Source organism: Ranitomeya variabilis, chromosome 1, assembly GCF_051348905.1.
Source record: "Ranitomeya variabilis isolate aRanVar5 chromosome 1, aRanVar5.hap1, whole genome shotgun sequence".
Classification (NCBI taxonomy): domain Eukaryota; kingdom Metazoa; phylum Chordata; class Amphibia; order Anura; family Dendrobatidae; genus Ranitomeya; species Ranitomeya variabilis.
In genome coordinates this window covers 679769831-679797340 of record NC_135232.1, presented here as the reverse complement: position 1 = coordinate 679797340, position 27510 = coordinate 679769831, and the positions used below count along the sequence as shown (strand labels likewise).

The 27510-nt window shown below is 45.6% G+C and overlaps 2 protein-coding genes across 2 annotated transcripts; one reads left to right on the top strand and one right to left on the bottom strand.

Moving 5' to 3' along the window:
• Positions 1 to 357: 357 nt before the first annotated feature.
• On the bottom strand, positions 358 to 16203 carry JKAMP (JNK1/MAPK8 associated membrane protein). The gene is made up of 7 exons (XM_077265321.1): positions 16087 to 16203; positions 11569 to 11660; positions 10850 to 11004; positions 10557 to 10763; positions 9568 to 9749; positions 2612 to 2688; positions 358 to 755 (listed from the first exon to the last, which is right to left on the bottom strand). Exons 1-7 carry the CDS (start codon positions 16088 to 16090, stop codon positions 537 to 539), a joined length of 936 nt encoding a protein of 311 aa, XP_077121436.1. The 5' UTR covers positions 16091 to 16203; the 3' UTR covers positions 358 to 536.
• A 12-nt stretch (positions 16204 to 16215) lies between these two features.
• L3HYPDH (trans-L-3-hydroxyproline dehydratase) lies at positions 16216 to 26572 on the top strand. The gene is made up of 5 exons (XM_077265307.1): positions 16216 to 16757; positions 22918 to 23087; positions 23287 to 23409; positions 25519 to 25656; positions 25872 to 26572. Exons 1-5 carry the CDS (start codon positions 16274 to 16276, stop codon positions 25995 to 25997), a joined length of 1041 nt encoding a protein of 346 aa, XP_077121422.1. The 5' UTR covers positions 16216 to 16273; the 3' UTR covers positions 25998 to 26572.
• Positions 26573 to 27510: the final 938 nt, after the last annotated feature.

The window sequence follows — 27510 nt, the reverse complement described above, 5'->3', positions numbered from 1 at the left end:
TTTGCTCCTATTTTTGCACTCTGCAGAATTAGACATCTACATTTTACTAAATCATGTTGTCCTGTAGCTTACTGTGAAGTGCCAGCATGCTCTACCAGCCCGTACCTCCATCCCTCTTAATACTTTAGGTGCCTTAGCTTAATTACGATTATTACGCTTTGTTTGAGGATGGAAAGTTTTGCTATAGGAAAATGAAGGGAAAGGCTTTAATATCATGAGCTGGTTACTTGCATGTGTTGGAATCAGCCAGTCATACTAATGAAAATGTGGCCCTTCATTACATTTGACGTAATAGTGACCAAACGCATAAATTAAAATGCTTATTCACAAACTAAATGCTCCATCCTCTGAAGGCAACAAGTTTTTTTTTCCATTTTAGTGTCATTGGCTCCTTGCGAAATCATAAATAGTAGCAGACAAGATGGCTCTCTCCATTGTATTACCTTTGTCCAGGAATGCTGATACGTCTCAGTCATCTACCTTTAAGTGCATGGCTTTCAGATTTCAGTTAATTTTCCTGGGATTTCCGCCCCAGGTTAATGTCCACTACCCTCTTCCAGACGTATCCGGGAGGGGTCTGTAAATTTGGCAGTGATCAGGTAGAAGAGAGTAGGCCCCGGGACCAAAGCCAGAAGAGGCAAGTCCCGTTCTAGTTTATCCATTCTGGAAATGGAGATAATCCCATAGGCGTGAATTAGCCAGTGACTGAAGAGGACGACCAGCCTTTTCTTCCTCACCAGGAGATCCTTAAAAGTCTACAAAGAAAAATATCAGAACATTAAAAAAAAACAGCATCAGCAAAGAATTTGGGGTGCCGAGACTCCCAGATAAAGAACAATCCTCCAAATATAAAGAAAATAATGAAGGCAGCAAATGGATTGTAAAAAAAAAAAAAAGGCTGACTTTCATTAGCGATTAGTGCTGACGTTTTGGCTCATGATCCTTTCTCAAGCCCTTTCAAAGGTTCACATCATGAATCAAAACATCGCCACTATTAAAAAATGAGCCTTTTTTCAGTTTGCTACATCCATTATTTTCTTTATATATATTTTAGTTTGATTTGTTCATATGATCGGTACTTGTAGTTCAAGCACTTAAGGCTAAAGGGATTTATCATTTTATCATACATTATCACTAGTGATGAGCGAGTGTACTCGTTGCTTGGGTTTTCACAAGCACACTCGGGGGGTCTCCGAGTATTTGTAACTGCTCAGAGATTTAGTTTTTGTTGACACAGCTGCATGATTTACGGCTAGACAGCATAAGTACATGTGGGGGTTGCCTGGTTGCTAGGGAATCCCCACGAAAACTTAGCGTATGGGCACACGTTGTGGATTTTGCTGCATATCCGCAGCAGATTTTGCTGCATATCCGCAGCGGATTTGACGCTGCGAATCTGCAGCAGTTTTCCATGGGTTTACAGTACCATGTAAACCTATGGGAAACAAAATCCGCAGTGCACATGCAATTCTTTGTGCGAATTCCGCAGCGGTTTACACCTGCTCCTCAATAGGAATCCGCAGGTGTAAAACCACAGTGCAGTTTATCTGCGGATTTACCAAAATCATTGCAGAAAAATCCGCACACCATTCTGCAGCGTGTGCACATACCCTAAATCTCCGAGCACTTACAAATACTCGGAGATCACCCGAGCAACGAGTACACTCGCTCATCACTAATTATCACCTAACCACACGATAGGTAAAGGATGGCTGAATGTTTAGGGGCCCACAAACATGGCGGTCCCCGATCCTCCTGTTGGAATGCAGCAGTCACGCATACACTGCAGCTCCATTCACAGTGTATGAGACTGATGGGGGATTACAAGTTCAGATATCTCCATCAGTGTCAGTCCCATACACTTAAATCAGAGAGGCAATGTGCATATGCCACCTCTGCTCCATTACTTGATGATGGGACTACCAGAATTAGCAGAGCGCTGTACTTGGCTTACTCTGGCAGTCCTATAGACAATAAATGGTGCCAAGGATATGCATGCTCAACCTCTGTTCCACTGTTTAGGGGACTTCCGGAAATAGTGGAGCGCTGTACTGGACTTGTTTTACAAGTCCTATAGATAATAAATGGGGCCAAGGACAAGCTTGCTCAGCCTCCACTTGAGATGGAGCCATGTTCTTTGGATCCTGTGGGTCCCTGAATTTAGTAAATTATCCTCTGGTTTTAATATCCTTCACACACATGAATGCTCATATGATTTCAGTGGGTAGAGGGGAGAAGGTTGACGTATCTGGCAATAGTTTATCCTCCATGACAATAGGATTGTGTGTGATCTTTTGCTTCCCTGAGATCATCTGTCAGGCAGCTCCTATACACATCATTAGGTTTGGGCAGGCTTACGTGGAATGTGTATGGAAGGCCTTTAATCCTTTGGCTATAAATGTAAGACTAGAGGAAAGCACTTATCTCAGAGATGGTCATAATGACTTTATACAAATATACCAAGATCCAATTTGAAGTGGTGACCAAAGAGAAGATCTTTGTGAATGAGAGAAAGGTAATTGCTAAACTCCAAGACGGACAAGAATAATAAAAGAAAGTGCTGCTATTATCTGCAGTGTAATCACAGCCCAGTTCGCGAGTCCGTCCTTACCTCTATCTCTGATGCAGACATATACACAGCTAGCGTTATTAGCGACAAAACCAGAATGATGTAGGGGAAGGCGTAATCTGGAAAAGAAAGAACGCAATAGATGATAAATGACGGAGAATCTTGCCTTATATGCAATAAACAGGAGCATAAGTGTCTGAAGCGAGACTACGTGAACAATGCCAAATTATGTGACTCATATTCCCGCCGTACACAAAGGACGTATTGTACTGTCCTCTGCCACAAGAAGCACTGCGGAGTAATAATGTGTCAATACGGTCATATCGCTGACAATGCAGGTCATCACACTAGATTTCTCCTAGTAATAGCTCCCTGTAGAAAAGAGCAATAGAGGGGTCACAGCTTATCGTGTCATCCCGTGCCATGACGTACTCTGCCAAAAGCCAGACTCCCCTTCTCTGGAAAAGGCACCTCATACTTTAACCCCTTAATGACCACCAATACGTCTTTTAACTGACCTGAGATATGAGACTATCATCCCCATACAGGTGACAATCCAGCAGCTGTCGGCTGTACACTATAGCTGACAACTTGCTGCATCAGCCACGATCAGTGTTGTCACGTCCAGATCTGTTTAACCCCTTAGATGCTGCTGTCAATAGTGACTACATCATATAAATGGTTACCAGAGTGTGGCTTCTTCCTCTTTATCCCAATTGGTGCCCTCAGATCATGATTGTGTGGTCCTGTGTTTGTCATGGCAATTCGCAGCCAAATAACAGCCTTAGTCTGCCGGCTACAGTGACCTGTTCAGAATTTACCGACATTTAGATGGTAAAAATACACATTTTCATTTCTGTCATGCCACTTTGCAGTAATTCCTGAAAATCACCTGAAGGATTAATAAACTACCTGACCGCAGTTTTCAATATGTTAGGGGGTGCGGTTTATAAAATGGTATTACTTTGGGGGGTTTCCCAGTATATGGGACCCCTAAAGTCACTTCAAACATGGAAAGGTCCCTAAAAAATAAATTTTGTAAATTTTCTTGAAAAAATGAAAAATTACTGCTACATTTTGAAACCTCCTAAAATGTTAACAAAATAAAATAACATTTTACAAATGGTGCTGATGTAAAGCCGACATGTGGGAAATGTTATTTATCAATGTTTTGCCGTGGTATGACCATCTGGATTAAAGGGAACCTGTCACCCCCCCCCCCCCCCCAGTCGTTTCAAACTAAAAGAGCCACCTTGTGCAGCAGTAATGCTGCATTCTGACAAGGTGGCTCTTTTAGTTCTGGGTGCTGTAACTAGAGAAATAATCCATTTTATAATTTGTCTTCAGTCAAGGAGGCCAGCGTTTCCCCCCGCTTCAGACGCCACACAGCTGTCACTCAAATCTTCTTGGCGCCGCCTCCTCAGCGCTGTTTTGAAAATAGCCGGCGCCTGCGCTCTTTTCTCCTGCCTTAGGCAGGCGCAGTGAGCGCTGGCCATCTGTCCTCTGTGTGTACGTACGCCCGGCCTGTGACTCCCAGCCCCGCAGTGTCTTATGATTCATTCATACTACGGAGCTGGGATTCCTGGGCATGCGCATTGCGTGTCTAGCCTCTCACCCTCTCCCACCGCCTGCTACCAACACACACACCTGCTGTCAGGATTTGGCAAGGTTCCAGGCGATTGCAGGGAGGAGCGATCAGCTGACGATACACACGCTGTAGCAGGCGGAGGGACCTGGGTGAGTGGCTTAGACACGCAGTGCGCATGCCCAGGAATCCCAGCCCCGCAATGTGAATAAATCATAAGTCACTGCGGGGCTGGGATTCACAGGCAGGGCGGCCGCGCAGGCAGCTGGGCTGCATATGAGGACAGACTGCCAGCGCTCACTGCGCCTGCACCAGGCAGGGGAAAAGAGCGCAGGCGCCGGCTATTTTGAAAACAGCGCTGAGGAGGAGGCGGCGCCCAGCGCCAAGAAGATTTGAGTGACGGCTGTGTGGCATCTGAAGCCGGGGGGGAAACGCCGGCCTCCTTGGCTGTAGACAAGGTATTTCTGAGAAATTATAAAACGGATTATTTCTCTAGTTACAGCACCCAGAACTAAAAGAGCCACCTTGTCAGAATGCAGCCACAAGGTGGCTCTTTTAGTTTGAAACGACTGGCGGGGGGTGACAGGTTCCCTTTAAAGGGATAATAATTTAACATTTTTCTCAAATTTCTGATATTTTTTATAAACAAACACAAAACATATCGATCTAAATTTACTATTACCATAAAGTATAATGTGTCACGAAAAAACAATCTCAAAATCACTGGGATTTGTTGAAGCGTTCCAGAGTTATTACCACATAAAGTGACACTGGTCAGATTTCAAAAATTTGGCTCCATCACTAAGGGGTTAAACATACTGTCACGAACAAAATCAACTTTGAATCTTTATATAAATGAGGCTGTAAGTGCACTGAAGGAGGGGCTGAATTCTGGAAGGCATAGCCATCCTCAACATTATTCCCAGCTTAATTACCCATGGGCTCAATTCATGGCTGGGCATTGCTAACAGCAGTGCTTAAAGGTAATGTCAGCAGCATGATGTAGGGGCTGAGACCCTGAATACAGCGATATGTCACTGGCTGCAACACAAAGCCTAGTAAATCAGTGGTGTGGGCGGGGCATATAGGGCTCAGCATTTGCAGCACTGCTAGATCTGCAGCAGAGAAAACCTGTGATTGTATCACAACTGCTGCACCCAGTAAACTAAGTGACACATCACTGGAATCAGGGTCTATGTCCTAACATCATGTCAGATTACATAGTAAAAACCTGCTGTCAAGATTCCTTTAAAACAACGTTCAACTGAGCCCATGGGCAGAAAACTGGAGCACTAGAGTAGTGATCTAATTTACATCAAAAGTCAAAGTTAACTTTCCTAATGACTGAATATCCATTTGCAACCGCAAAGCTATATTTACTACCCTATCCAGCAATGTAATACATTTTTATTTCCCCCCTAAAAGTTCTCTTTTTAGCATTTCCTGTTTGGTCTGCCTAGAAGCGGAGAAAACAAATGTGTCTTCATGGCAACAGACCACAAACAAATCAAGTGTAGTGTAAACCTGCAATCTTCTACATTTGGTAGGTCAGGATGAATTAAGAGGACAATGCTCAGACACTGCAGTAAATGATTGAACTCTCCTGGAGAAACGAGATGGGGTTCCCTATACTTGTGGTGGGTCAGTTAGGCAAGACATGTTCTTGACAGAAACCCCTTTTATACATATTTCATAGGAATGACATTCAGCAAGAACTACTGAGGTTTAGGGCAGGGATTGAAACCACTGCAGCTTCCACGTCTGCCCATCAGCAGCAAGTTTGTGTGTGCAGCTCCTTTTTTGCAGGAGAGCAAGCGAGAACGTGAATTCCTTGCATCTGTCCTGCTCTGTGACCATCTACCCTCTGCTAAAGGAAGGGTGTCACGAGTGTGTCAGAGGCTGCAGACAGCCGCACAGCATCTGGCTGCAGAAGGTCTCTGCGGTTGGCTTTGTAGACGCCTTCCTAGTCTTTCTGACTCTTGAACCCAGTGGCAACCCCGATCCCACCCCACCCACCCCCGACTCTATGGCTTCTTTCACACTTGCGTCGTGTGACGTCCGTCACAATGCATCGTTTTGGGGGAAAAACGGATCCTGCAAATGTGCCCGCAGGATGCGTTTTTTGCCCATAGACTTGTATAGCCGACAGATCGCGACGTATGGCCATGTCGTGCACTGGATGCGTCGTGTTTTGGCGGACTGTTGGCACGAAAAAAACGTTCGAGGGAACGTTTTTTCGTACGTCACGTCCGCCATTTCCTACCGCGCATGCGTGGCCGGAACTCCGTCCCCTCCTCCCCGGACTTCAGAATGGGCAGCGGATGTGTTGAAAAACTGCATCCGCTGCCCACGTCGTGCAAAATTTTCACAACGTGCGTTAGTACGTCGCGCCGACGCTTAGCGACGGACCCGTACCGACGCAAGTGTAAAAGAAGCCTAATTGACACACCTCGACCTGGGTGTTTATAGACTTCCTGGCTGCTTCTGGGAATCGCCAGTCATATTTCCATTTGGGTCATTCCATGTCAAGTGAACCAATGATTTTTACCACTATATTTTTAATTCTTTTGAGATTTTGTTATTTGGCAATAGTGTGTCAGAGAATACAAAATATGAAGAAAAAAAAAATCTAGATTTTTTTTAATTTTTTTTTATTGATTTTCAAAGTTCGGAAAAAGTGCGAATTTCGGTGTTGTCTGCCTTTACATTTCTCCCCATAACTCAGGCTAGAAAAGAGATAGAGAAACAAAATAAACACCATTCTACTCAGAACTGTACAGGCTTTCACCAGATATGTCACAAGAGTATCTTTAATAAAATTTTACCTATGCGAACGCAAGCGCAAAACTTTAAACTATATTTCCGAAACAAACGTTTAATTAAAAAATTTCAAAAACAGCACATGTGCCTGTTATGGTCCTAGCCACATCTAGACCAAAATACAAGCTGGGATCGTGATGGGATCATATTTTAAAAAATAAAACTATTACAGTGTCAGTTCAAAAATCTTGATTTCAGGTCTGTTCAGCCTGTGGTGTAGAAGTATGGGGTTCATATTTACCTAATAATCCATGATTGTTAGATATTCCTGTATTATTTTATTATGTTAGAGCTTAGAAGCAGGAGAGAACAGAGGACAAAGCTTTGTTAGGGCCCAACCTGAGATTGAACAGGGGTAGACGGTGACTGCAGAGCAGATGACAGGCCGGCAGCTCGGGCCTCCACAGACCGTATTCGCACCAAATCTGAACACCCAGACAACTGTTCAAATGGAGGGAGAAAAATATTCTTAACATCCAGTTCATGTATTGTACAAACCAGGACTACGGGGGGGAGGAGGAGTTTGTTATAACATCGGTTACAGGAAGCAGAACCCATCACAGGGACTCAGCAATACCACACTGCCATCCCATGTAGTGGAAATAAAGACAGTGACGTCCATGACGTGGTAGAAGGCGGCACAAGATCAGCAATGGATGACACAACTGGCTATGTGACCTGTGAATATGATCAGCGCTGACGGCTACTGGACTCTCCAAAGATTGTGAAAATTTAGACATAGAAGTGACTTTTCTGCACCTTCTGGTCCAGAGCCGTCCTTTGTGTATCCAAGAAAATCAGACATTGTAAAAGTGAACAAAAATCAGATATAACTCAGGTGGAGCCGAACACCATGACAGCCGCACATACTCTGACACAAAAGGAAACGGCCATTGCTAGTAAGCGCTTATGGACAAGATGACATTTCATCCTCTAGAAGGGACACATTGATGATAACAGGCCAGTGTAAAAACCTACTATTAATTGTTTGATTAGTTCATATTTTATAGTACGAGGATTTAACTACTGGACTATTCTTCTTAAACACTTCAGAAATGACATGTTTAGTGATATAGTAGAAAAAAAATTGTTCCATGTATAAATAGGTGGTAAAAATATTGGTTCTTTTAATCTTGTTTTTAACATATAATTAGGATCAGATTGTATTTAGAAAATCAGACTTGAGGATGTGATCACGTTTTTTCTTTTGGCTTGTTCAATGAATTCAGGTTGAAAATGCTGAGCAAGTTGTGTTATGATGATTAAGATGTATTTATTCTGGCACTTTGGTATTTATTTTTTTGGGTTTCTTTATTGTTACATATAAATGTTGAATGCAATAAGTTGTAATTTGAAAAGAAAAAGGGAAGAAACTCACACAAACATAAAATCAGAGGATTCAAGGCTTAAAAAAAAATACAAATGTGATAGATCCCAAGTTGAATCCCTGTACAAATATAAACAAGGACACAAGTAACACACATGCACGTTTTCACAATTTTAAAACATACGTTTTTTTCAGAATTGCACATCAAAATGTTTAATTTGATTTCACCAAAACAAAATATAAAGAAACATAGTCTTGTGACATATCAAATGAAAGCCGGTACCGTTCTGAGAAAAATGATGCCTCTCCCACCTCTATATCTTAATTCTAGCCCGAGATATGATAAAAAATGTAAAGCCATACCAGGCCAAAATCCGCACTTTTTGTAAAACTTTAAAAATCTGTAAAAAATTAACTGATAAAGAAAAAAATTCTAAACTTTTAATTTGTAATTAACTAAAGTTGTACTTCATAAAAACAAAAAATAAAAAAAATCTAAAGACGTCAGGTAAAAAAAATATTCATATTTGGATCACGTGATATGGAATGACCCATTTCCCCCTGTTGAGGCTTGGAGCTATATCAGTCGACTACCTTCCTCTGTGGTGCTGTTAGAGGACGTCTGTGTTTTCTCTCTGAGTCAACTCCCTTCTGTCTTCAGTTGTAGAGTGGATAGACTACTGTAACCTCGTCCTTCCCTAAGCAGGGCTTATTGCCAGGGACAGGCAGGGATCAGGTTCCTGCTCGGCAATACAGAATCTGTATAGGGACGTTCAGGGCAGACAGGGTGGCTTTAGATCTACCTGGGGGTCTCCCTAGTGCTGGGCTCCCTACCCCTCATCCCTTTGTGCTGCACTTTCCCACACTGTGCGTGACAAGGGGATGCTGATCCTACATGAAAAGAACTCCAAATAACTTGCTGATCACTGGGACTTCGTCCGATCCATCTGAATGAAGCTTCGGTCGAGCATCTGAGCCACTGCTCCAAATGCTGTCTATGGACTGTTGGAGACGGCCCTGCTGGGACCTCCAGCGATCAGCAAGTTAACATCTATCCTGTGATAACTCACTATATTCCTTCAAGCCTTTTCAGACGTGTGATCCCTTCACCATTTAACGAGTATCCATTTTGTGCATTTGAGTTCCATAGTTTAGCACAAATATACTATATATATATATATATATATATATATATATATATATATATATATATATATATATATATATATATATAATTTTCCCATAATGTACATAAATGTGACTTACACAGTAATCCGCCTCCTACAGCCTGTATCACAGTTAAAATCGGGAAAAAATACAGAGCTGCATAGATACTTTTAAAACGGTCCGACTTCCCTAACCCACAGGCGATCTTCTTTATTAAAAGAGGTCTGAGCAGCATCATCAGCACCAAGCTGAATGCATAGTAAATGAAGACGATGGTGTACCTGTGGATGATCGCAATAAAATCGTTACAAAAAAAAAAATAACCTTTACACTTTCACACAAAATTACTACGTACAGATGACTGCCTCAGACATCCTAGATGTGGTCATCATCATCCATTGGCACCCAGACACTAAATGAGGAGGGAATGTCATTGTGAATCAGGCTTTGATGTACTGTATACGGCTATGTACTAGCTTCAATTATACAGAACGTGTCATCAAGTTTAGTGTTGCTGTATTTTTTTTTTTTTTAATCGTGCAATTATCACAGTAGCCACTAGGGATATTTCAGATTTTTTTTTATAGAAGACTTCAAAAGTCTCATTATCATCAGAGGCAGGCTTACAATGGCAATTAACTCCTCTATACACAGGTCATAACACAAGATCCACCAATCTCAATAAATGACGTCACCATCCCCCGCCCTTTGCACATGCTCATTGGATGCGTCAATACAAAACATAGGGTCTATTCATACTGGCTAATGTACATGGGTATTTCCTGAAGCTACAGGAAATTAGTGTCTTAAAAAAAAAAAAAAAACTCCTGTGAGAAAATTAATAGATTTCTCATTTTTTTTACATACGGATTGTGAAATGGGGGGGAAGGGGGGGGGGGGAATGGATTTAAACAATAGGTCATTTTCTGATGACCCTGTTCCCTTTAAGAACTAGAATGTTTTCCAGGATTAGGACAAGTAGGTAGGAAAAAAAAAGGTGGCACAAATGAACAATCTATAAGATAACCACTTATAAAACACTCAATCGTTATATCAGACAATTCATATTACGTGAAGCGGAGACTTACAGGGGATAAACGGCTTCGTGTGTACAGTGCACAGTGTTGACGTAGTCCGGGCTGGGGTTGTACAGCATTGTATACCAATCGGAAAGTTTTTCCACTCCACAGGAGCGAATGTGTAGATATCCAATGGGGTCATTGACCAGTAACGTTATCAGGGCAGCCACAGTGCATTCAAACAAGGCCGTGATGTGCTGGAAAAATGCGCTGGAACTGGAGACGTGAAAGGTTACAACTCATATATACTGTATAACATAAGACACGGGCATGTTGTGGATAGAAGAGAACCCTGCTCTTACCTCTTTTTACCAGAATACCACTCAATGAAGAACCAGTGTAATATAACTGGAAGCATGCCCATAAATCCTAAATACAGCCAGTCATACAGGTCGGGAGACCCTACACACTGACGACAGATGCTGTGTGAATCAATCTGCTCACCTCGAGGGCACGCCTGAAAGACAGAGGCACACAACTGTATTGTGCCACTTTCATAGGAAGGAGAAATGACATTACACCGTATGAAGTGAAATAATGGCCAAATAACATAAGGTATAGACCAGACGGGTCCTGCAGAGGAAGAACTGACTTTAGAGCAGCTTTCTGCTGACACAAAGGCTTTGTTCCCCTGATGAGCTTTTTGTTGATTATTTTACGCTGCGTATTTTGGAAAATAATGCAAGTGACCCATTTTACTTACTGGGTGCAGAAAGGTTCTAAACATGGTATATGCAAAAGAGGTGCCTCTAAGGACTAATTCAGAAGACCGTAAAGAGGCCATTTATTTCTCATGTGCAATTTCCGGCCCTACTGTCAAGAAGTTATAGACACGTACACACACTGTTCGCCAGGTAGTAGTCCTGATAAATATATATTTATGACGCTGTTCGTTATGTACTAGACCTGCGGCCGGACCTAGAATTGCACACACCTGCTATACGGTCACCAAATGAATGTCAGTTCGATCTATGGCCATGTATCTTAAATGATACTAAGATATAATGTAGATAGAACTCACCCCGCATTCTCCAAAGGTTTCATTTGACCCATTTGAGAACAGCACAGGTTTTCCACAGTAAAGGCCAATGCATGCTTTTCCTGTATCCGCAGCTGAAAAGAAGATATGACATATCACAGGAGTTTCGTTTTGGACAGAATTTGTGAAAAATCTGAAGTTACAATGTAGTTTTGCAAATATGCGTAACTATCGTTTTCAGTATACAGCTCCTATGCATCACTATGTGTCTCTGTGGTTACAAACTATAACCAAACCATGTGTAGTTCCACCTGCTTTTGTCTGTTCCCTACCAGCTGGACAGGGTCTGTTTCCAGTCTGTAACCATGGAGATACATAAAAACCGTGATCTGCTCGCTGGCTGCTGATGGTTGCTGTGGCAGCCAGGAGGGCCTAAAAATAAAAAAAGTTACGGGTTTCCGAAAATGACAAACAGAAACCAATTTTATTGATTTTTCTTCTTTACAAAGTCCTGGACTTTAAGTTACTAAATCAATAATAAGCCTTACAAGTTATCGCCATTCTCGTACTGACCGGCACAATCATGTTTCCAGGTCATTTTATCCCACATTGAACACGGTAACAAAAAAAATTAAAACACAATGTCAGAATAGCATTTCTTCACGCTTAGATTTTTTTTCCCTGTATTTCAGTACATTTTATAGTAAAATGAATGGCACCATTAAAACCTACATCTCAACCCGCAAAAACGAGGCCCTTATATGGCTATGACAACAAAACAAATCTAAGTTATATCCTCACTCTCCTTCGCTAACCCCTTACCCCTGCACCCTCAAACCAAATAACTATCTCCCCCTCTCTCCAACCCCCCCACCTTGCTTCATCCGCAGACCTGCTCTTCAACTTCAAACCTCACCTACTAACATATAATTTAAGCTGATTGCTCTCCTTTACCCACCTGCTTTCCCTTTTTCTTCTCATTCTCACTGCTGGCGAATATTCCCCAATCCTGCCCCCCCTTCATACATCCCACTAATCCTCACCCCTATCCTTCTCACACGATGAGAAACTACCGCAATTCCTCACACTTAAAATCTGTGCCACTGACCCCCACCCCCCTGCTTCCTCTCTCTGGGGCAATTTGGAATGCCCGCTCTGTCAACAACAAGCTCCACGTGATCCACGATCTCTTTACTTCCCGCAACCTTTCCTTCCTGGCCCTCACTGAGACCTGGCTGTACCCCCCCCCCCCCCCCCCCCACACGGCGTCCCCTGCTGCACTGAGTTATGGTGGCCTCCACTTTACCCACACTCCTCGCTCTGGCAACAGACATGGCGGGGGAGTGGGTTTCCTTCTTTCCAAAAACTGTTACTTCAACCGTATCCAACCCCCACCCACCCTTCTTTCGAGGTTCACTCTGTCCGTATCTACTCTCCCTCCAATCTCCAAATGGCTGTCATATACCGACCACCGGGCTCAGCCACTGCCTTCATTGACCAATTCTCCACCTGGCTTCTTCACTTTCTCTCTGCTGACATCCCCACCATCATAATAGGTGACTTTAATATCCCTAATGACACCCGCCAGCCAGCAGCCTCCAAGCTCCTGGCCCTTACTTCATCCTTTGGACTTACTCAGTGGTCCTCCACAGTCACCAACACAGACGGACATACGCTAGACCTCATCTTCACCTGCTTCTGTTCCTTATCTAATATCACAACCTCTCCCTTCCCCCTATCTGACCACCATCTACTCACCTTCTCATCCTTGTCCTCCTCACCTGCCCCCTAAGTCCAGCCACTACCACATCCTCGCAGATATCTTGCACACCTAGACATTCCCAGACTCTCAGACTCTCTCCTACCCCTGGCCTCCATATCTTCACTCCACGACACGGACAGTGCCACCGCTTTCTATAACTCGACCCTCACATCAGCCATAGTCTCAGTCGCCCCTCTCATGCATGGCAAAGTGCGATAAATCAATAGGCAACCCTGGCATAACAACCTCACCAAAAAAACTCCGACAAGCATTCAGGGTCGCGGAGTGGCTTTGGAAAAAAACACGCCTGCCAGACGACTTCACTGCTTTCAAACAAGCTACACTTTCCTTCAAACTAGCCCTCACTTCTGCTAAACAGACCTATTTCACTAACCTTGTATCTTCACTATCCTACAACCCAAAACAACTGTTCAGCACATTTAAGTCTCTCCTCCGCCCAACACTGCCACCTCCAACTCCCCTCATCTCTTCTGAGGACTTTGCCACCTACTTCAAAAACAAGATCGACCAAACAAGGCAAACCTTTACTGTTCCACCACCCCAACCACTCCATATACCAGACCTCTGCCCTTCCCTAATAACCTCCCTCTCCAACATCACTGAAGGAGAGCTTACTTGCCTCCTTTCCAAATCACAGCTCACCACCTGTGCACTTGACCCCATCCCTTCCCACCTGCTCCCCAATCTCACTAACATGCTCATTCCAGCCCTAACCCATCTCTTCAACCTATCGCTATCTTCTGGTACCTTCCCCTCTGCCTTCAAACATGCCACCATCACACCCATCCTCACAAAAGCTAACCTTGACCCAACTGCTATGCCAAGCTATCGCCCCATATCACTGCTCCCGTTTACTTCCAAACTCCTTGAGCAGCATGTCCACGCTCAACTTTCCTCCCACCTCTCATCTAACTCTCTCCTTGACAACTTCCAATCTGGCTTCCGCCCCCACCACTCCACCGAAACTGCTCTGACCAAAATTACTAATGACTTACTCACAGCCAAAGCTAACAGACAGTACTCCATCCTCCTCCTTCTCGACCTGTCCTCTGCTTTCGACACAGTCGACCACTGCCTACTGCTACAGATTCTTTCTTCCCTTGGCATCAAAGGCCTTGAGCTGTCCTGGACTGCCTCATACCGTTCCGACCGCACATTTAGCGTTTCCCACTTCCACACTACCTCCTCACCCCGTCCTCTCTCTGCTGGAGTTTCTCAAGGCTCTGTCCTAGGGCCCCTACTTTTTTCCATCTATACCCTTGGCCTAGGAAAACTCAAAGTCCCATGGCTTCCAGTACCACCTGTTTGCAGATGACACTCAGATCTACCTCTCTGACTCAGATGTCTCCTCTCTGCTGTCCAGAATCCCGGAGTGTCTGTCAGCCATATCCTCCTTCTTCAACTCTCGCTTCCTAAAACTCAATGTAGACAAAACCGAGCTCATTATCTTTCCCCCATCTCGCGCATCCCCCCTACCTGATCTATCTATTATGGTAAACGGCATCATGCTCTCTCCTGCACCTGTAATCCGCTAACTTGGGTTAACTCTTGACTCTGACCTGTCCTTCAAACCGCACGTCCAAACTCTTGCCAGCTCCTGTCACCTCCAACTCAAAAATATTGCCAGAATCCGTCCCTTCCTCAGCCCACAATCTACTAAAACTCTTGTGCATGCCCTCATCATCTCTCGCCTTGACTACTGCAACACCCTCCTCTGTGGCCTCCCCGCTAACTCCCTTGCACCGCTCCAGTCTGTCCTCAACTCTGCTGCCCGGCTAATCCACCTCTCTCCTCGCTACTCCTCCGCTTCTCCCCTCTGCAAATCCCTCCACTGGCTCCCAATTCCCCAACGAGTCCAGTTCAAACTACTAACACTAATCTACAAAGACATCCACAACCTGTCCTCTTGCTATAGCTCTGAACTAATCTCCCAATATCTTCCCTCACGTAACCTTCGATCCTCCCAAGACCTTCTACTCTGCTCCACACTTATTCGTTCCTCACACAACCGCCTCCAAGATTTCTCCCGAATATCCCCCATCCTCTGGAATTCCACGCCTCATCACGGCCGATTATCCACCACCCTCGGATCCTTCAGACGGAACCTGAAAACCCATCTCTTCAGGAAAGCTTACAGCCTGCAATAACCATTCTGCCGCCTCACCAATCACCCCCCCGTGGTGCCGCCTCATCAACCACCTGCGCTGCCGCCTCACCAACCGCCCGAGCTGCCGCCTCACCAACCACCTACGCTGCCGCCTCACCAACAACCTACGCTGCCGCCTCACCAACCACCAGAGCTGCAGCACCCCGACCTCCTGTCTCTTCCCCATTATCCCGTAGAATGTAAGCCCGCAAGGACAGGGTCCTCTCCCCTCTGTACCAGTCTGTCATTGTAAATTTATTTTCTGTAAACGATATCTATAACCCTGTACGTAACCCCTTCTCATGTACAGCACCAGGGAATTAATGGTGCTATATAAATAAATAATAATAAGTTATGGTTTGTGGCAGAAAGGGAGGAAATAAACTAAAATTGGGAAGGGGTTAAAAATCATAGGAGAAATCTGGTTGCTATGGGCAACATCTCCATCTGTCCCTCTGTATGAGGGCTGACGGTCAGGCTGGGGATATGGGTGTGGGGCAGCCATTGTACCTCCCTCACTGCATTCTGGGCACAAGACGTTCAGCTTTATAGGCAGCGCCTGTGTGGTGACAGGAGCCCGGGGCCCCTCACTGACGTGTTCCCTGTGGGCCCCGGAGAGTCCATGACTTACCCATCAGGAGCCAGGGTCAGGGAGCTCCAGCCTGCAGACATCACCACCACTTCCGGGTCTGGCTCTGCGGATGTGCTTGACGTTACAACTTACGTCAAATTTTGAGACGTACAAGTTTCGCCGCCATCTTTGTTGTGGGCAACGTAATTGTAGTTTTGCCCACACTTGAGGCTCCGCTTCTTCGGGGATGTCTGCTCTGAAGTTCCGCTTAGCCCCCAATGACGGCCCGGTGCTGTCTGTGGTGGACATGCACACCGGCGGGGAGCCCCTGCGGATAGTGCTGAGCGGGGCGCCGGTACCCAGCGGGAGCACGCTACTGGAGAAGAGGCGCTGGGTGCGGGAGAACATGGACTGGGTGCGCAGGGTGCTGATGCTGGAGCCCCGCGGGCACCGGGACATGTACGGGGCGCTGCTGGTGCCCAGCGAGGAGGAGGAGGCGCAGCTGGGGGTGCTGTTCATGCACAACGCCGGGTACAGCACCATGTGCGGGCACGCCATCATCGCGCTGGGCCGCTTCGCCATAGACTACGGGCTGGTGGATCCGCAGAGCCCAGAGACCCCGCTCACCATCCACTGCCCCTGCGGCCTGGTGCGGGCCTACGTGTCCTACAGCGGCGGCCGCAGCGGGCGGGTGCGCTTCCACAGTGTGCCGGCCTTCACCCTGTGCACAGGTAATCCACACAGCGCCACCCTGTGCCCAGGTAATATACAGTACAGTGCCACCCTGTGCCCAGGTAATATACAGTACAGTGCCACCCTGTGCCCAGGTAATATACAGTACAGCACCACCCAGTGCCCAAGTAATATACAGTACAGCGCCACCCTGTGCCCAGGTAATATACAGTACAGCACCACCCAGTGCCCAAGTAATATACAGTACAGCGCCACCCTGTGCCCAGGTAATGCATACAGTACAGCGCCACCCTGTGCCCAAGTAATATACAGTACAGCACCACCCAATGCCCAAGTAATATACAGTACAGCACCAGCCTGTGCCCAAGTAATGTACAGTACAGCACCACCCTGTGCCCAGGTAATGCATACAGTACAGCGCCACCCTGTGCCCAGGTAATATACAGTACAGTGCCACCCTGTGCCCAGGTAATGCATAGAGTACAGCGCCACCCTGTGCCCAGGTAATACACACAGTACAGCGCCACCCTGTGCCCAGGTAATACACACAGTACAGCGCCACCCTGTGCCCAAGTAATATACAGTACAGCACCACCCAGTGCCCAAGTAATATACAGTACAGCACCAGCCTGTGCCCAAGTAATGTACAGTACAGCGCCACCCTGTGCCCAGGTAATGCATACAGTACAGCGCCACCCTGTGCCCAGGTAATACAAACAGTACAGCGCCACCCTGTGCCCGGGTAATACACACAGTACAGCGCCACCCTGTGCCCGGGTAATACACACAGTACAGCGCCACCCTGTGCCCAGGTAATGCATACAGTACAACGCCACCCTGTGCCCAGGTAATACACACAGTACAGCGCCACCCTGTGCCCAGGTAATATACAGTACAGCGCCACCCTGTGCCCAAGTAATATACAGTACAGCGCCACCCAGTGCCCAAGTAATATACAGTACAGCACCACCCAGTGCCCAAGTAATGTACAGTACAGCACCACCCTGTGCCCAAGTAATATACAGTACAGCACCAGCCTGTGCCCAGGTAATATACAGTACAGCACCACCCAGTGCCCAAGTAATATACAGTACAGCGCCACCCTGTGCCCAGGTAATGCATACAGTACAGCGCCACCCTGTGCCCAAGTAATATACAGTACAGCACCACCCAGTGCCCAAGTAATATACAGTACAGCACCAGCCTGTGCCCAAGTAATGTACAGTACAGCACCACCCTGTGCCCAGGTAATGCATACAGTACAGCGCCACCCTGTGCCCAGGTAATATACAGTACAGTGCCACCCTGTGCCCAGGTAATGCATAGAGTACAGCGCCACCCTGTGCCCAGGTAATACCCACAGTACAGCGCCACCCTGTGCCCAGGTAATACACACAGTACAGCGCCACCCTGTGCCCAAGTAATATACAGTACAGCACCACCCAGTGCCCAAGTAATATACAGTACAGCACCAGCCTGTGCCCAAGTAATGTACAGTACAGCGCCACCCTGTGCCCAGGTAATGCATACAGTACAGCGCCACCCTGTGCCCAGGTAATACAAACAGTACAGCGCCACCCTGTGCCCGGGTAATACACACAGTACAGCGCCACCCTGTGCCCGGGTAATACACACAGTACAGCGCCACCCTGTGCCCAGGTAATGCATACAGTACAACGCCACCCTGTGCCCAGGTAATACACACAGTACAGCGCCACCCTGTGCCCAGGTAATATACAGTACAGCGCCACCCAGTGCCCAAGTAATATACAGTACAGCACCACCCAGTGCCCAAGTAATATACAGTACAGCACCACCCAGTGCCCAAGTAATATACAGTACAGCACCACCCAGTGCCCAAGTAATATACAGTACAGCACCACCCAGTGCCCAAGTAATGTACAGTATAGCACCACCCTGTGCCCAAGTAATATACAGTACAGCACCAGCCTGTGCCCAAGTAATATACAGTACAGCACCACCCAGTGCCCAAGTAATATACAGTACAGCGCCACCCAGTGCCCAAGTAATATACAGTACAGCACCACCCAGTGCCCAAGTAATATACAGTACAGCGCCACCCTGTGCCCAGGTAATGCATACAGTACAGCGCCACCCTGTGCCCAGGTAATACAAACAGTACAGCGCCACCCTGTGCCCGGGTAATACACAGTACAGCGCCACCCTGTGCCCGGGTAATACACACAGTACAGCGCCACCCTGTGCCCAGGTAATATACAGTACAGCGCCACCCAGTGCCCAAGTAATATACAGTACAGCACCACCCAGTGCCCAAGTAATATACAGTACAGCGCCACCCAGAGCCCAAGTAATATACAGTACAGCGCCACCCAGTGCCCAAGTAATATACAGTACAGCACCACCCAGTGCCCAAGTAATATACAGTACAGCACCAGCCTGTGCCCAAGTAATGTACAGTACAGCGCCACCCTGTGCCCAAGTAATGTACAGTACAGCACCAGCCTGTGCCCAAGTAATATACAGTACAGCACCAGCCTGTGCCCAAGTAATATACAGTACAGCACCAGCCTGTGCCCAAGTAATGTACAGTACAGCACCAGCCTGTGCCCAAGTAATGTACAGTACAGCACCATGACAAAAGTGCTTAAGTGTAAGGAGTAAGGAGAATGCATATAAATCAATACATGACCTGTATTTGCGGTGCCTGAGCCCCAACGCGCGTTTCGCGTTGGCTTCTTCCCCAGGTAATACACACAGTACAGGGCTTAGACTTAAGCACTTTTGGTATGGGGCTTTAACTATAGATTTAGTTCTTCCTTTGTTACCTATTATGTTACTATTGAATCCTGCTGCTTTCTATTTAATATGCACTGTGTTATAAGCTAGGGGTGCCACATTTTATTTGCACTATGCAATGATATTATTCAGCACTAAGCCCTTTTTTAGGTTACCCATAGATGGCTATATGTGCACTAGGCACTTTTTGCAGCTTTTTGTGATAAGAGGCAAAGGTTGTATATCTTGTTGTTAGGAGATACGTTATTTTTTGGTTCGTCTGATATTCTAATTTAATTAATTAATTGGTTTGATTTACAAACCTTATATATATTTAATCTGCAAGTACGTTAGATATTTATCTGACTATTTAAAGGACCTTGAGTACTCACTTCTTTTGCTGATGCAGACCTGTATATGGCGGTACAATTTTTTGCATTTGTATCTCTGTTTGTATTCTTTTAATGAGATTATTTAATAAAGATGTATTTATTTCTTTGAATATTTGTCATTTGCTTCCATTGATTGTAGGTAATACACACAGTACAGCACCACCCTGTCCCCAGGTAATACACACAGTACAGCACCACCCTGTGCCCATGTAATACATACAGTACAGCACCACCCTGTGCCCAGGTAGTATACAGTATAGTGCCACCCTATGCACAGGTAATACATACAGTAGAGCACCTCCCTGTGCCCAGGTAATATACAGTACAGCGCCACCCTGTGCCCAGGTAATATACAGTACAGCGCCACCCTGTGCCCAGGTAATATACAGTACAGCGCCACCCTGTGCCCAGGTAATATACAGTACAGCACCACCCTGTGCCCAGGTAATATACAGTACAGCACCACCCTGTGCCCGGGTAATACAGTACAGCACCAGCCTGTACCCAGGTAATGCAGTGGATACAGAAAGTATTCATAGTCCTTTAAAATTTTCACTCTGTTTCATTGCAGCCATTTGGTAAATTCAAAAAAGTTCATTTTTTTTCTCATTAATGTACACTCTGCACCCCATCTTGACTGAAAAAAAACAGATGTAGACATTTTTGCAAATTTAATAAAAAAGAAAAACTGAAATATCACATGGTCATAAGTATTCAGACCCTTTGCTCAGTGTTGAGTAGAAGCACCCTTTTGAGCTAGTACAGCCATGAGTCGTCCTGGGAATGATGCAACAAGTTTTTCACACCTGGATTTGGGGATCCTCTGCCATTCTTCCTTGCAGATCCTCTCCAGTTCCGTCAGGTTGGATGGTGAACGTTGGTGGACAGCCATTTTCAGGTCTCTCCAGAGATGCTCAATTGGGTTTAGGTCAGGGCTCTGGCTGGGCCAGTCAAGAATGGTCACAGAGTTGTTCTGAAGCCACTCCTTTGTTATTTTAGCTGTGCGCTTAGGGTCATTGTCTTGTTGGAAGGTGAACCTTCGGCCAAGTCTGAGGTCCAGAGCCCTCTGGAAGAGGTTTTCATCCAGGATATCTCTGTACTTGGCCGCATTCATGTTTCCTTCAATGACAACCAGTCATCCTGTCCCTGCAGCTGAAAAACACCCCCATAGCATGATGATGCCACCACCATGTTTCACTATTGGGCAGGTGATGAGCAGTGCCTGGTTTTCTCCACACATATTGCTTAGAATTATCACCAAAAAAGTCTATCTACGTCTCATTAGACTAGAGAATCTTATTTCTCATAGTCTGGGACTCCTTTCATGTGTTTTTTTTAGCAAACTCTATGCAGGCTTTCATATGTCTTGCACTGAGGAGAGGCTTCCTTTGGGCCACTCTGCCATAAAGGCCTGACTGGTGGAGGGCTGCAGTGATAGTTGACTTTGTGGAACTTTCTCCCATCTCCCTGCTGCATCTCTGGAGCTCAGCCACAGTGATCTTGGGATTCTTCTTTACCTCTCTCTCCAATGCTCTTCTCCCACGATTGCTCAGTTTGGCTGGACGACCAGGTCTAGGCAGACTTCTAGTGGTCCCAAACGTCTTCCATTTAAGGATTATGGAGGCCACTGTGCTCTTAGGCTAGGTTCAGATTGTGTTAGGGCAATCCGTTTAGTGCTAAGCGCTAGCGGATTGCGCTAACGCAATTTTTTTTAAGGGGTCGCGTTAAACGTCCCCGCTAGCGCAGATCCCCGATCTGCGAGAGCGGGGAACGGACCTCGGGCGCGCCGCGGACGCTGCAAGCAGCGTCCGAGGCGCGCTACAAAAGAACGGCACATCGCTAGCGCGTGCCGAAAATGACACGCGCTAGCAATGCGCTTTAACATTGCTGGCAATGGGAGCGCTAACGGACGCGGTGCACGGCGTTAATTTCGCCGTGCAACGCTGTCAGCGCTCACCCATTAACGCAATGGGAACCTAGCCTTAGGAACCTTGAGTACTGCAAAAATTCTGTTGTAACCTTGGCCAGATCTGTGCCTTGCCACAAGTCTGTCTCTGAGCTCCTTGGCCAGTTCCTTTGACCTCATGATTCTCATTTGGTGTGACATGCACTGTGAGCTGTGAGGTCTTATATAGACAGGTGTGTGCCTTTCCAAATCAAGTCCTATCAGTTTAATTAAACACAGCTGGCCTCCAATGAAGGAGTAGAACCATCTCAAGGAGGATCACATGGAAATGGACAGCATGTGACTTAAATATGAGTGCCTGAGCAAAGGGTCTAAATACTTATGACCATGTGATATTTCAGTTTTACTTTTTTATTAAATTTGCAAAAATGTCTACATTTCTGTTAATGTCAGCCTCCACATAGTACCACCTGGTGCCCTGGAGACAGTGTGCCTCCCCAGGTGTATAATGCAGGGGTCTAATATGGGGATCAGCGCTCTCTGCGGTGAGGTCTCCCCTTTCTCCAGAATAGGTAACACCGCCATGTAGTACATGACTACACCCTGAGTGGCTGCTGCACTGACTCACCGCTTTACATGGTCAGCCTTGACACATAGCCCTGCACAGGATAACACTCCTCCTGCCTCATCCATCAGTTCTTGACTTACAGCAAAACCCAGAACTCTGTTTTCATCTTAGCAGAGCAATGTAAGAAATGACTGAGGCCATCGTCTGCTTGCTGCTCGTTGGGAGCCATAGTGTAGTGCGTGACGAACATGGCGCTTTGTGGTAGCGGAGGTGATGTACACACAGGATCGTTCCCAGGAACACTCGGCTTCTCTGCTGCACAGTTTCCAGACTCTCCTGTTCCAGCTTACACAGGCAGTATAGATGGTTTTGTGGCAAAATACAGGATCCACAGCCGACACAGAGAAAATGCCCCCCCGTATTGACTGACAACGCTGATTCCATCTGACCTGTTGTGGTCATTTGCAGAACAATAGGTTCGGGTTGAAAGACCCCCAGTCAGTTTTGAAGCAGCCATCCTTTCATGGACGTCTAAACCCATCCTGACTGTCCCTTCTTGGTGTTTTTGTATCCAGATGTCACGGTTGATGTGCCTGGCCATGGCAGGGTAGTAGTGGACGTTGCATACGGGGGCGCTTTCTACGCCTTCGTTAGCGCAGAGCGGTTTGGATTGGACGTTTGTTCTTCGAGGACGAGAGATCTTGTAGATGCCGCGACCGCGGTATCCGATGCGGTAAAGGCGCAGGTAGCGTACACTACCTCCTACCAGAACTTCTGCATCCGGTCTGCTCTACCTCGCTGGTCGTTATCATGGACTCTTATTACCGGGAACAAACTAACCCAACTAATGCTTCACTTTCCATTTAACAACACTTACATTCCGCACCAGTTTGTCTAGCCCTGTTTTTTATCGGTGACTAACCGGTGCTATATTTGTTCTGCAGGTTAACATCAGCCATCCTGACCGTGAGGACCTGGCTTTCTTATACGGCACCATATTAACGGATGGGGCGGATGCGTATAGTGAGGAGCCCACTGCCAATATCTGTGTGTTTGCAGATTCCCAGGTACAGGAGGCCGTCGGCTGTAATCTGAACACATTTTATAACAGAATAATTGCTACAGAAGGCGACAATAGATTCTTAGGACCCGGTCCATTGACCACGTCGATAATCTGTGGCTGCCAGACAGGAGGTCTGAGATCCGGCTCCTACCCGATGGCTTCCGAGGCTCATTTTTGATTAGCCGACCTGGTGTAATGCACATGTGATATCTCGTCAGGCCGGCTAATTGAGAGAAGAGTTGGGATGCCGTCAGGTAGGAAGTGGTTCTCGGAGCTCCGTCCAGAGGCTGCCGATTACCAACAGGGCTTGCGAAACGATGCTCACAATTGCTATAAATTAAACTATTTTGCTGCCTTCATCAAAATAAAATAGGTGCTAAAGTGTGCGTAGATCCAGATTACAGATCTCCAAATTGTGAGTGCGGGGGGAGCCCAGTCTTCATGGTCTCTTTGCGTAAAGCAGCCAGTGAGTGTAGTCAGAGATCACTGTGACTGCTGCGTCGTCTCCTTGTATAGGAGCCAGCAGTCTACAGTGGCTCTTGCAATTTGGTCTCGGTAATAACTCCCTACCCCCCGTCTCTTTCTATATCCTCCGTTATGCACTGTCTATTGCTCGCTGCACAATGAGAGTCGGTGAGCTCTTTGTGAATCTGTAACTCCGTTCTTCTCTGCTCCTCTAAGCTGATATACCGCCACAAAGTTCAGCTCAACTATGATGTGGTCATAAATCGGCTCAGGAGAAGGAAGATCAGAGTCATAAACTCTGGGTTTAGAATGAGCTCACTGACTGATTCCGTTAACTCATTCTGCAGCTACTATAGAAGACGAACGGTGCAACACTTGTAATGAAATGTTATTGCAAATAATGATCTTTAGTAAATAATACATGCAGTTAAGTCAATAAAAAAATGTCAAAATCTGTTAAAGCCGCTGAGATTTTCATCTTGAATGGGTACTGTTGTGAATTCTGCTCTTGGGCTCCCTCCGGTGGTTGTATGTGGTAGCGCTGCTGTCTCTGAATCGCAGCATTTATCAGGTGTGTTCACTTTTTGCAATTGTGACTGGGCTATTTAGTCTTGCTTCACCCTTTAGTCAGTGCCAGTTGTCCATTGTTCCTGGAGGATTCACATCCCTGCCTGGTCTCTTCTGCTTTGCAGTTTATTTCAACAAGATAAGTTCTGGCCTTGATTTTGCTGTCCACATGCTGTGGCCTTATTGTTCAGTTCTTTTCTATGTTTTGTCTTGTCCAGCTTGGCCTGTATAAGGATTTGTTTTGCCAAGCTGGTATCTCTGGAGATGCAGATATACCCTCCATATCTTTAGTAGCTGTGGAGATTTTGTATTTTCTGTGGTGGATATTTTCTAGTGTTTTAATACTGACCGCATAGTACTCTGTCCTATCCTTTCTATTTAGCTAGAAGTGGCCTCCTTTGCTAAATTCTGATTTCAGTCTGTGTATGTTTTTTCCCTCTCCTCTCACAGTCAATATTTGTGGGGGGCTGCCTATCCTTTGGGGATTTTCTCTGAGGCAAGATAGTTTTCCCTTTTCTATATCTAGGGGTAATTAGTCCTCCGGCTGTGTCGAGATGTCTAGGGAGCGCTAGGTACATTCCACGGCTACCTCTAGTTGCGGTGTTAAGTTCAGGGTCTGCGGTCAGTACAGGTACCACCTTCTCCAGAGTACGTCTCATGCTGCTCTTAGGCCACCAGATCATAACAGGGTACCTTGGAAAAACTATCAATTTTGCAATCTACCTCTCACTAAAAACCCTCTTGTTTGTCAAAATTGGAGGACTTATTAATTTGTTTATTACTCATTGCCCATGTTACTGGCCACCTCTCCAGCCTATAAAAGGTGGCTGGTCTCCTAGGCAAGGATTTAGCGTCTCAGGACCAGCTTGGACAGAGTTCACACTTATGCTGCTGGTATGGATTGTCCATCATCAGGAACACACCACTCCCCAGCAAGAGGGAAGCCTGGAGGAAGGAGAGCTGTGTGTTTCTGATGACCCAGGAACATGAGATTAACCCTTTATAATCGATGAACATGTCAACCATAGGAAGCGTAAATAACTGGAAGTAATTGTAATTCTTTTTTTTGCTCTATTATCAGGTTGATCGCAGTCCCACAGGTTCTGGAGTCACCGCTCGTATCGCTCTACAGTACCACAAAGGCCTAATACAGCTGGAGCAGACCCGGACCTTCAGGAGCGGGGCCACAGATTCCCTGTTCACTGGCAAAGCAGTCAAGGTAATTTAAGGAAAGTCCTTGTACCAAACTATACATCTGTGTCTGTGCTTTGTCACTTACGATCCTCTTCTGCATATGGAAGACCCATGGTAGCCATGTGTAATCCTCAGCTGAGACTTGCAGAAGAGGCCGTTCTTGTAGCATCCTGCATTAGGACATGGCAGCCATTGATTTCCATGCATCGCTCTTCGCTGATTTACTTCTCTCCTCTCCAGGAGACGGTTTGCGGTGACTACAGAGCGGTGATCGTGGAGGTGTCCGGTCAGGCGCACTACACCGGCACGGCCAGCTTTACTCTGGAGAGCGATGACCCCCTGAAGGATGGATTTTTGCTGAAATAAGGATTCACATTACATTTGCTTTTTGATTACCCCCCCCTTTTCTCTTTTGTTTTTTCCAACCATTTTTTCACAAGCCATAATATTTTTTTTTCTTTTCTTTTTCTATCAACATAATTTTTTTTATTTTTGCTCAGCTGTTGTTTTTACTAACACTGTTTGGGGGTGTATACTTTTTTTTTGTATACTTTTTGATCACATTTTGTTTGGTAATAGCAATGAACAAAAAAATGCCAAATCTAGCATTGTATTTTTCTTCCCTTATTTCTGCATTCACGTTATGGGATAAATATTTTTTGTAATATATTGCATTGAGCAATTAACAAAATAAATATATATATGTATCATTTTTTTTTGGTTGTCGCTATTCACGTTTTTAGAACAATGGAGTGATTTACGATATATAAATACTTTTGCAAGGCACTGTATACTGCGTATACAGTATATAGTGCCTTGCGAAAGTATTCAGCTCCCTGGAACTTTTCAACCTTTTCCCACATATCAAGCTTCAAACATAAAGATACCAAATGTAAATTTTTGGTGAAGAATCAACAACAAGTGGAACACAATTGTGAAGTTGAACAAAATGTATTAGTTATTTGAAATTTTTGTGGAAATTCAAAAACTGAAAAGTGGGGCGTGCAGTATTATTCGGCCCCTTTAACTTAATACTTTTGCGCCACTTTTTGCTGCGATTACAGCTACAAGTCACTTTGGGTATGTCTCTATCAGTTTTGTACATCGAGAGACTGAAATTCTTGCCCATTCTTCCTTGGCAAACAGCTCGAGCTCAGTGAGGTTTGATGGAGATCGTTTGTGAACAGCAGTTTTCAGCTCTTTCCACAGATTCTCGATTGGACTGAGGTCTAGATTTTGACTTCGCCATTCTAACACCTGGATACGTTTATTTGTGAACCATTCCATTGTAGATTTTGCTTTATGTTTGGGATCATTGTCTTGTTGGAAGACAAATCTCTGTCCCAGTCTCAGGTCTTTTGTAGACTCCAACAGGTTTTCTTCAAGAATGGTCCTGTATTTGGCTCCATCCATCTTCCCATCAATTTTAATCATCTTCCCTGTCCCTGCTGAAGAAAAACAGGCCCAAACCATGATGCTGCCACCACCATGTTTGACAGTGGGGATGGTGTGTTCAGGGTGATGAGCTGTGTTGCTTTTACGCTAAGCATATCGTTTGGCATTGTTGCCAAAAAGTGCGATTTTGGTTTAATCTGACCAGAGCACCTTCTTCCACATGTTTGATGTGTCTCCCAGAAACTTTTTGTTTCTCCAGCGATCAGTTCTATGGTAGAGTAAAATATATTTTTTATTTATCCATTAAAACGTTCCAGATTTCTTCAGTAACAATATTGCATACATTCAATCCCTTATGGACGACATGTTTCGACACCACATGCGTCTTCCTCCAGGTCCAAATGAGAACTTAATCAAGACCGCTGGAGAAACAAAAAGTTTTTTCCTTATGTGCTGTGTATATATACCGTATTTTCCGGCGTAT

Excerpts from the sequence above, each read along its gene's own strand:
- JKAMP (XM_077265321.1), bottom strand. Across the intron at positions 10,764-10,849 it reads TGGTATTCTGGTAAAAAGAG|TTCCAGCGCATTTTTCCAGC; the intron begins GTAAGAGCAGGG and ends TCACGTCTCCAG. Across the intron at positions 2,689-9,567 it reads TGTAGGAGGCGGATTACTGT|ATTACGCCTTCCCCTACATC; the intron begins GTAAGTCACATT and ends TTTCTTTTCCAG.
- L3HYPDH (XM_077265307.1), top strand. The coding sequence starts at position 16,274 with ATGTCTGCTCTGAAGTTCCGCTTAGCCCCCAATGACGGCCCGGTGCTG. Across the intron at positions 23,088-23,286 it reads CCGATGCGGTAAAGGCGCAG|GTTAACATCAGCCATCCTGA; the intron begins GTAGCGTACACT and ends TTTGTTCTGCAG. Across the intron at positions 23,410-25,518 it reads GTGTGTTTGCAGATTCCCAG|GTTGATCGCAGTCCCACAGG; the intron begins GTACAGGAGGCC and ends CTCTATTATCAG.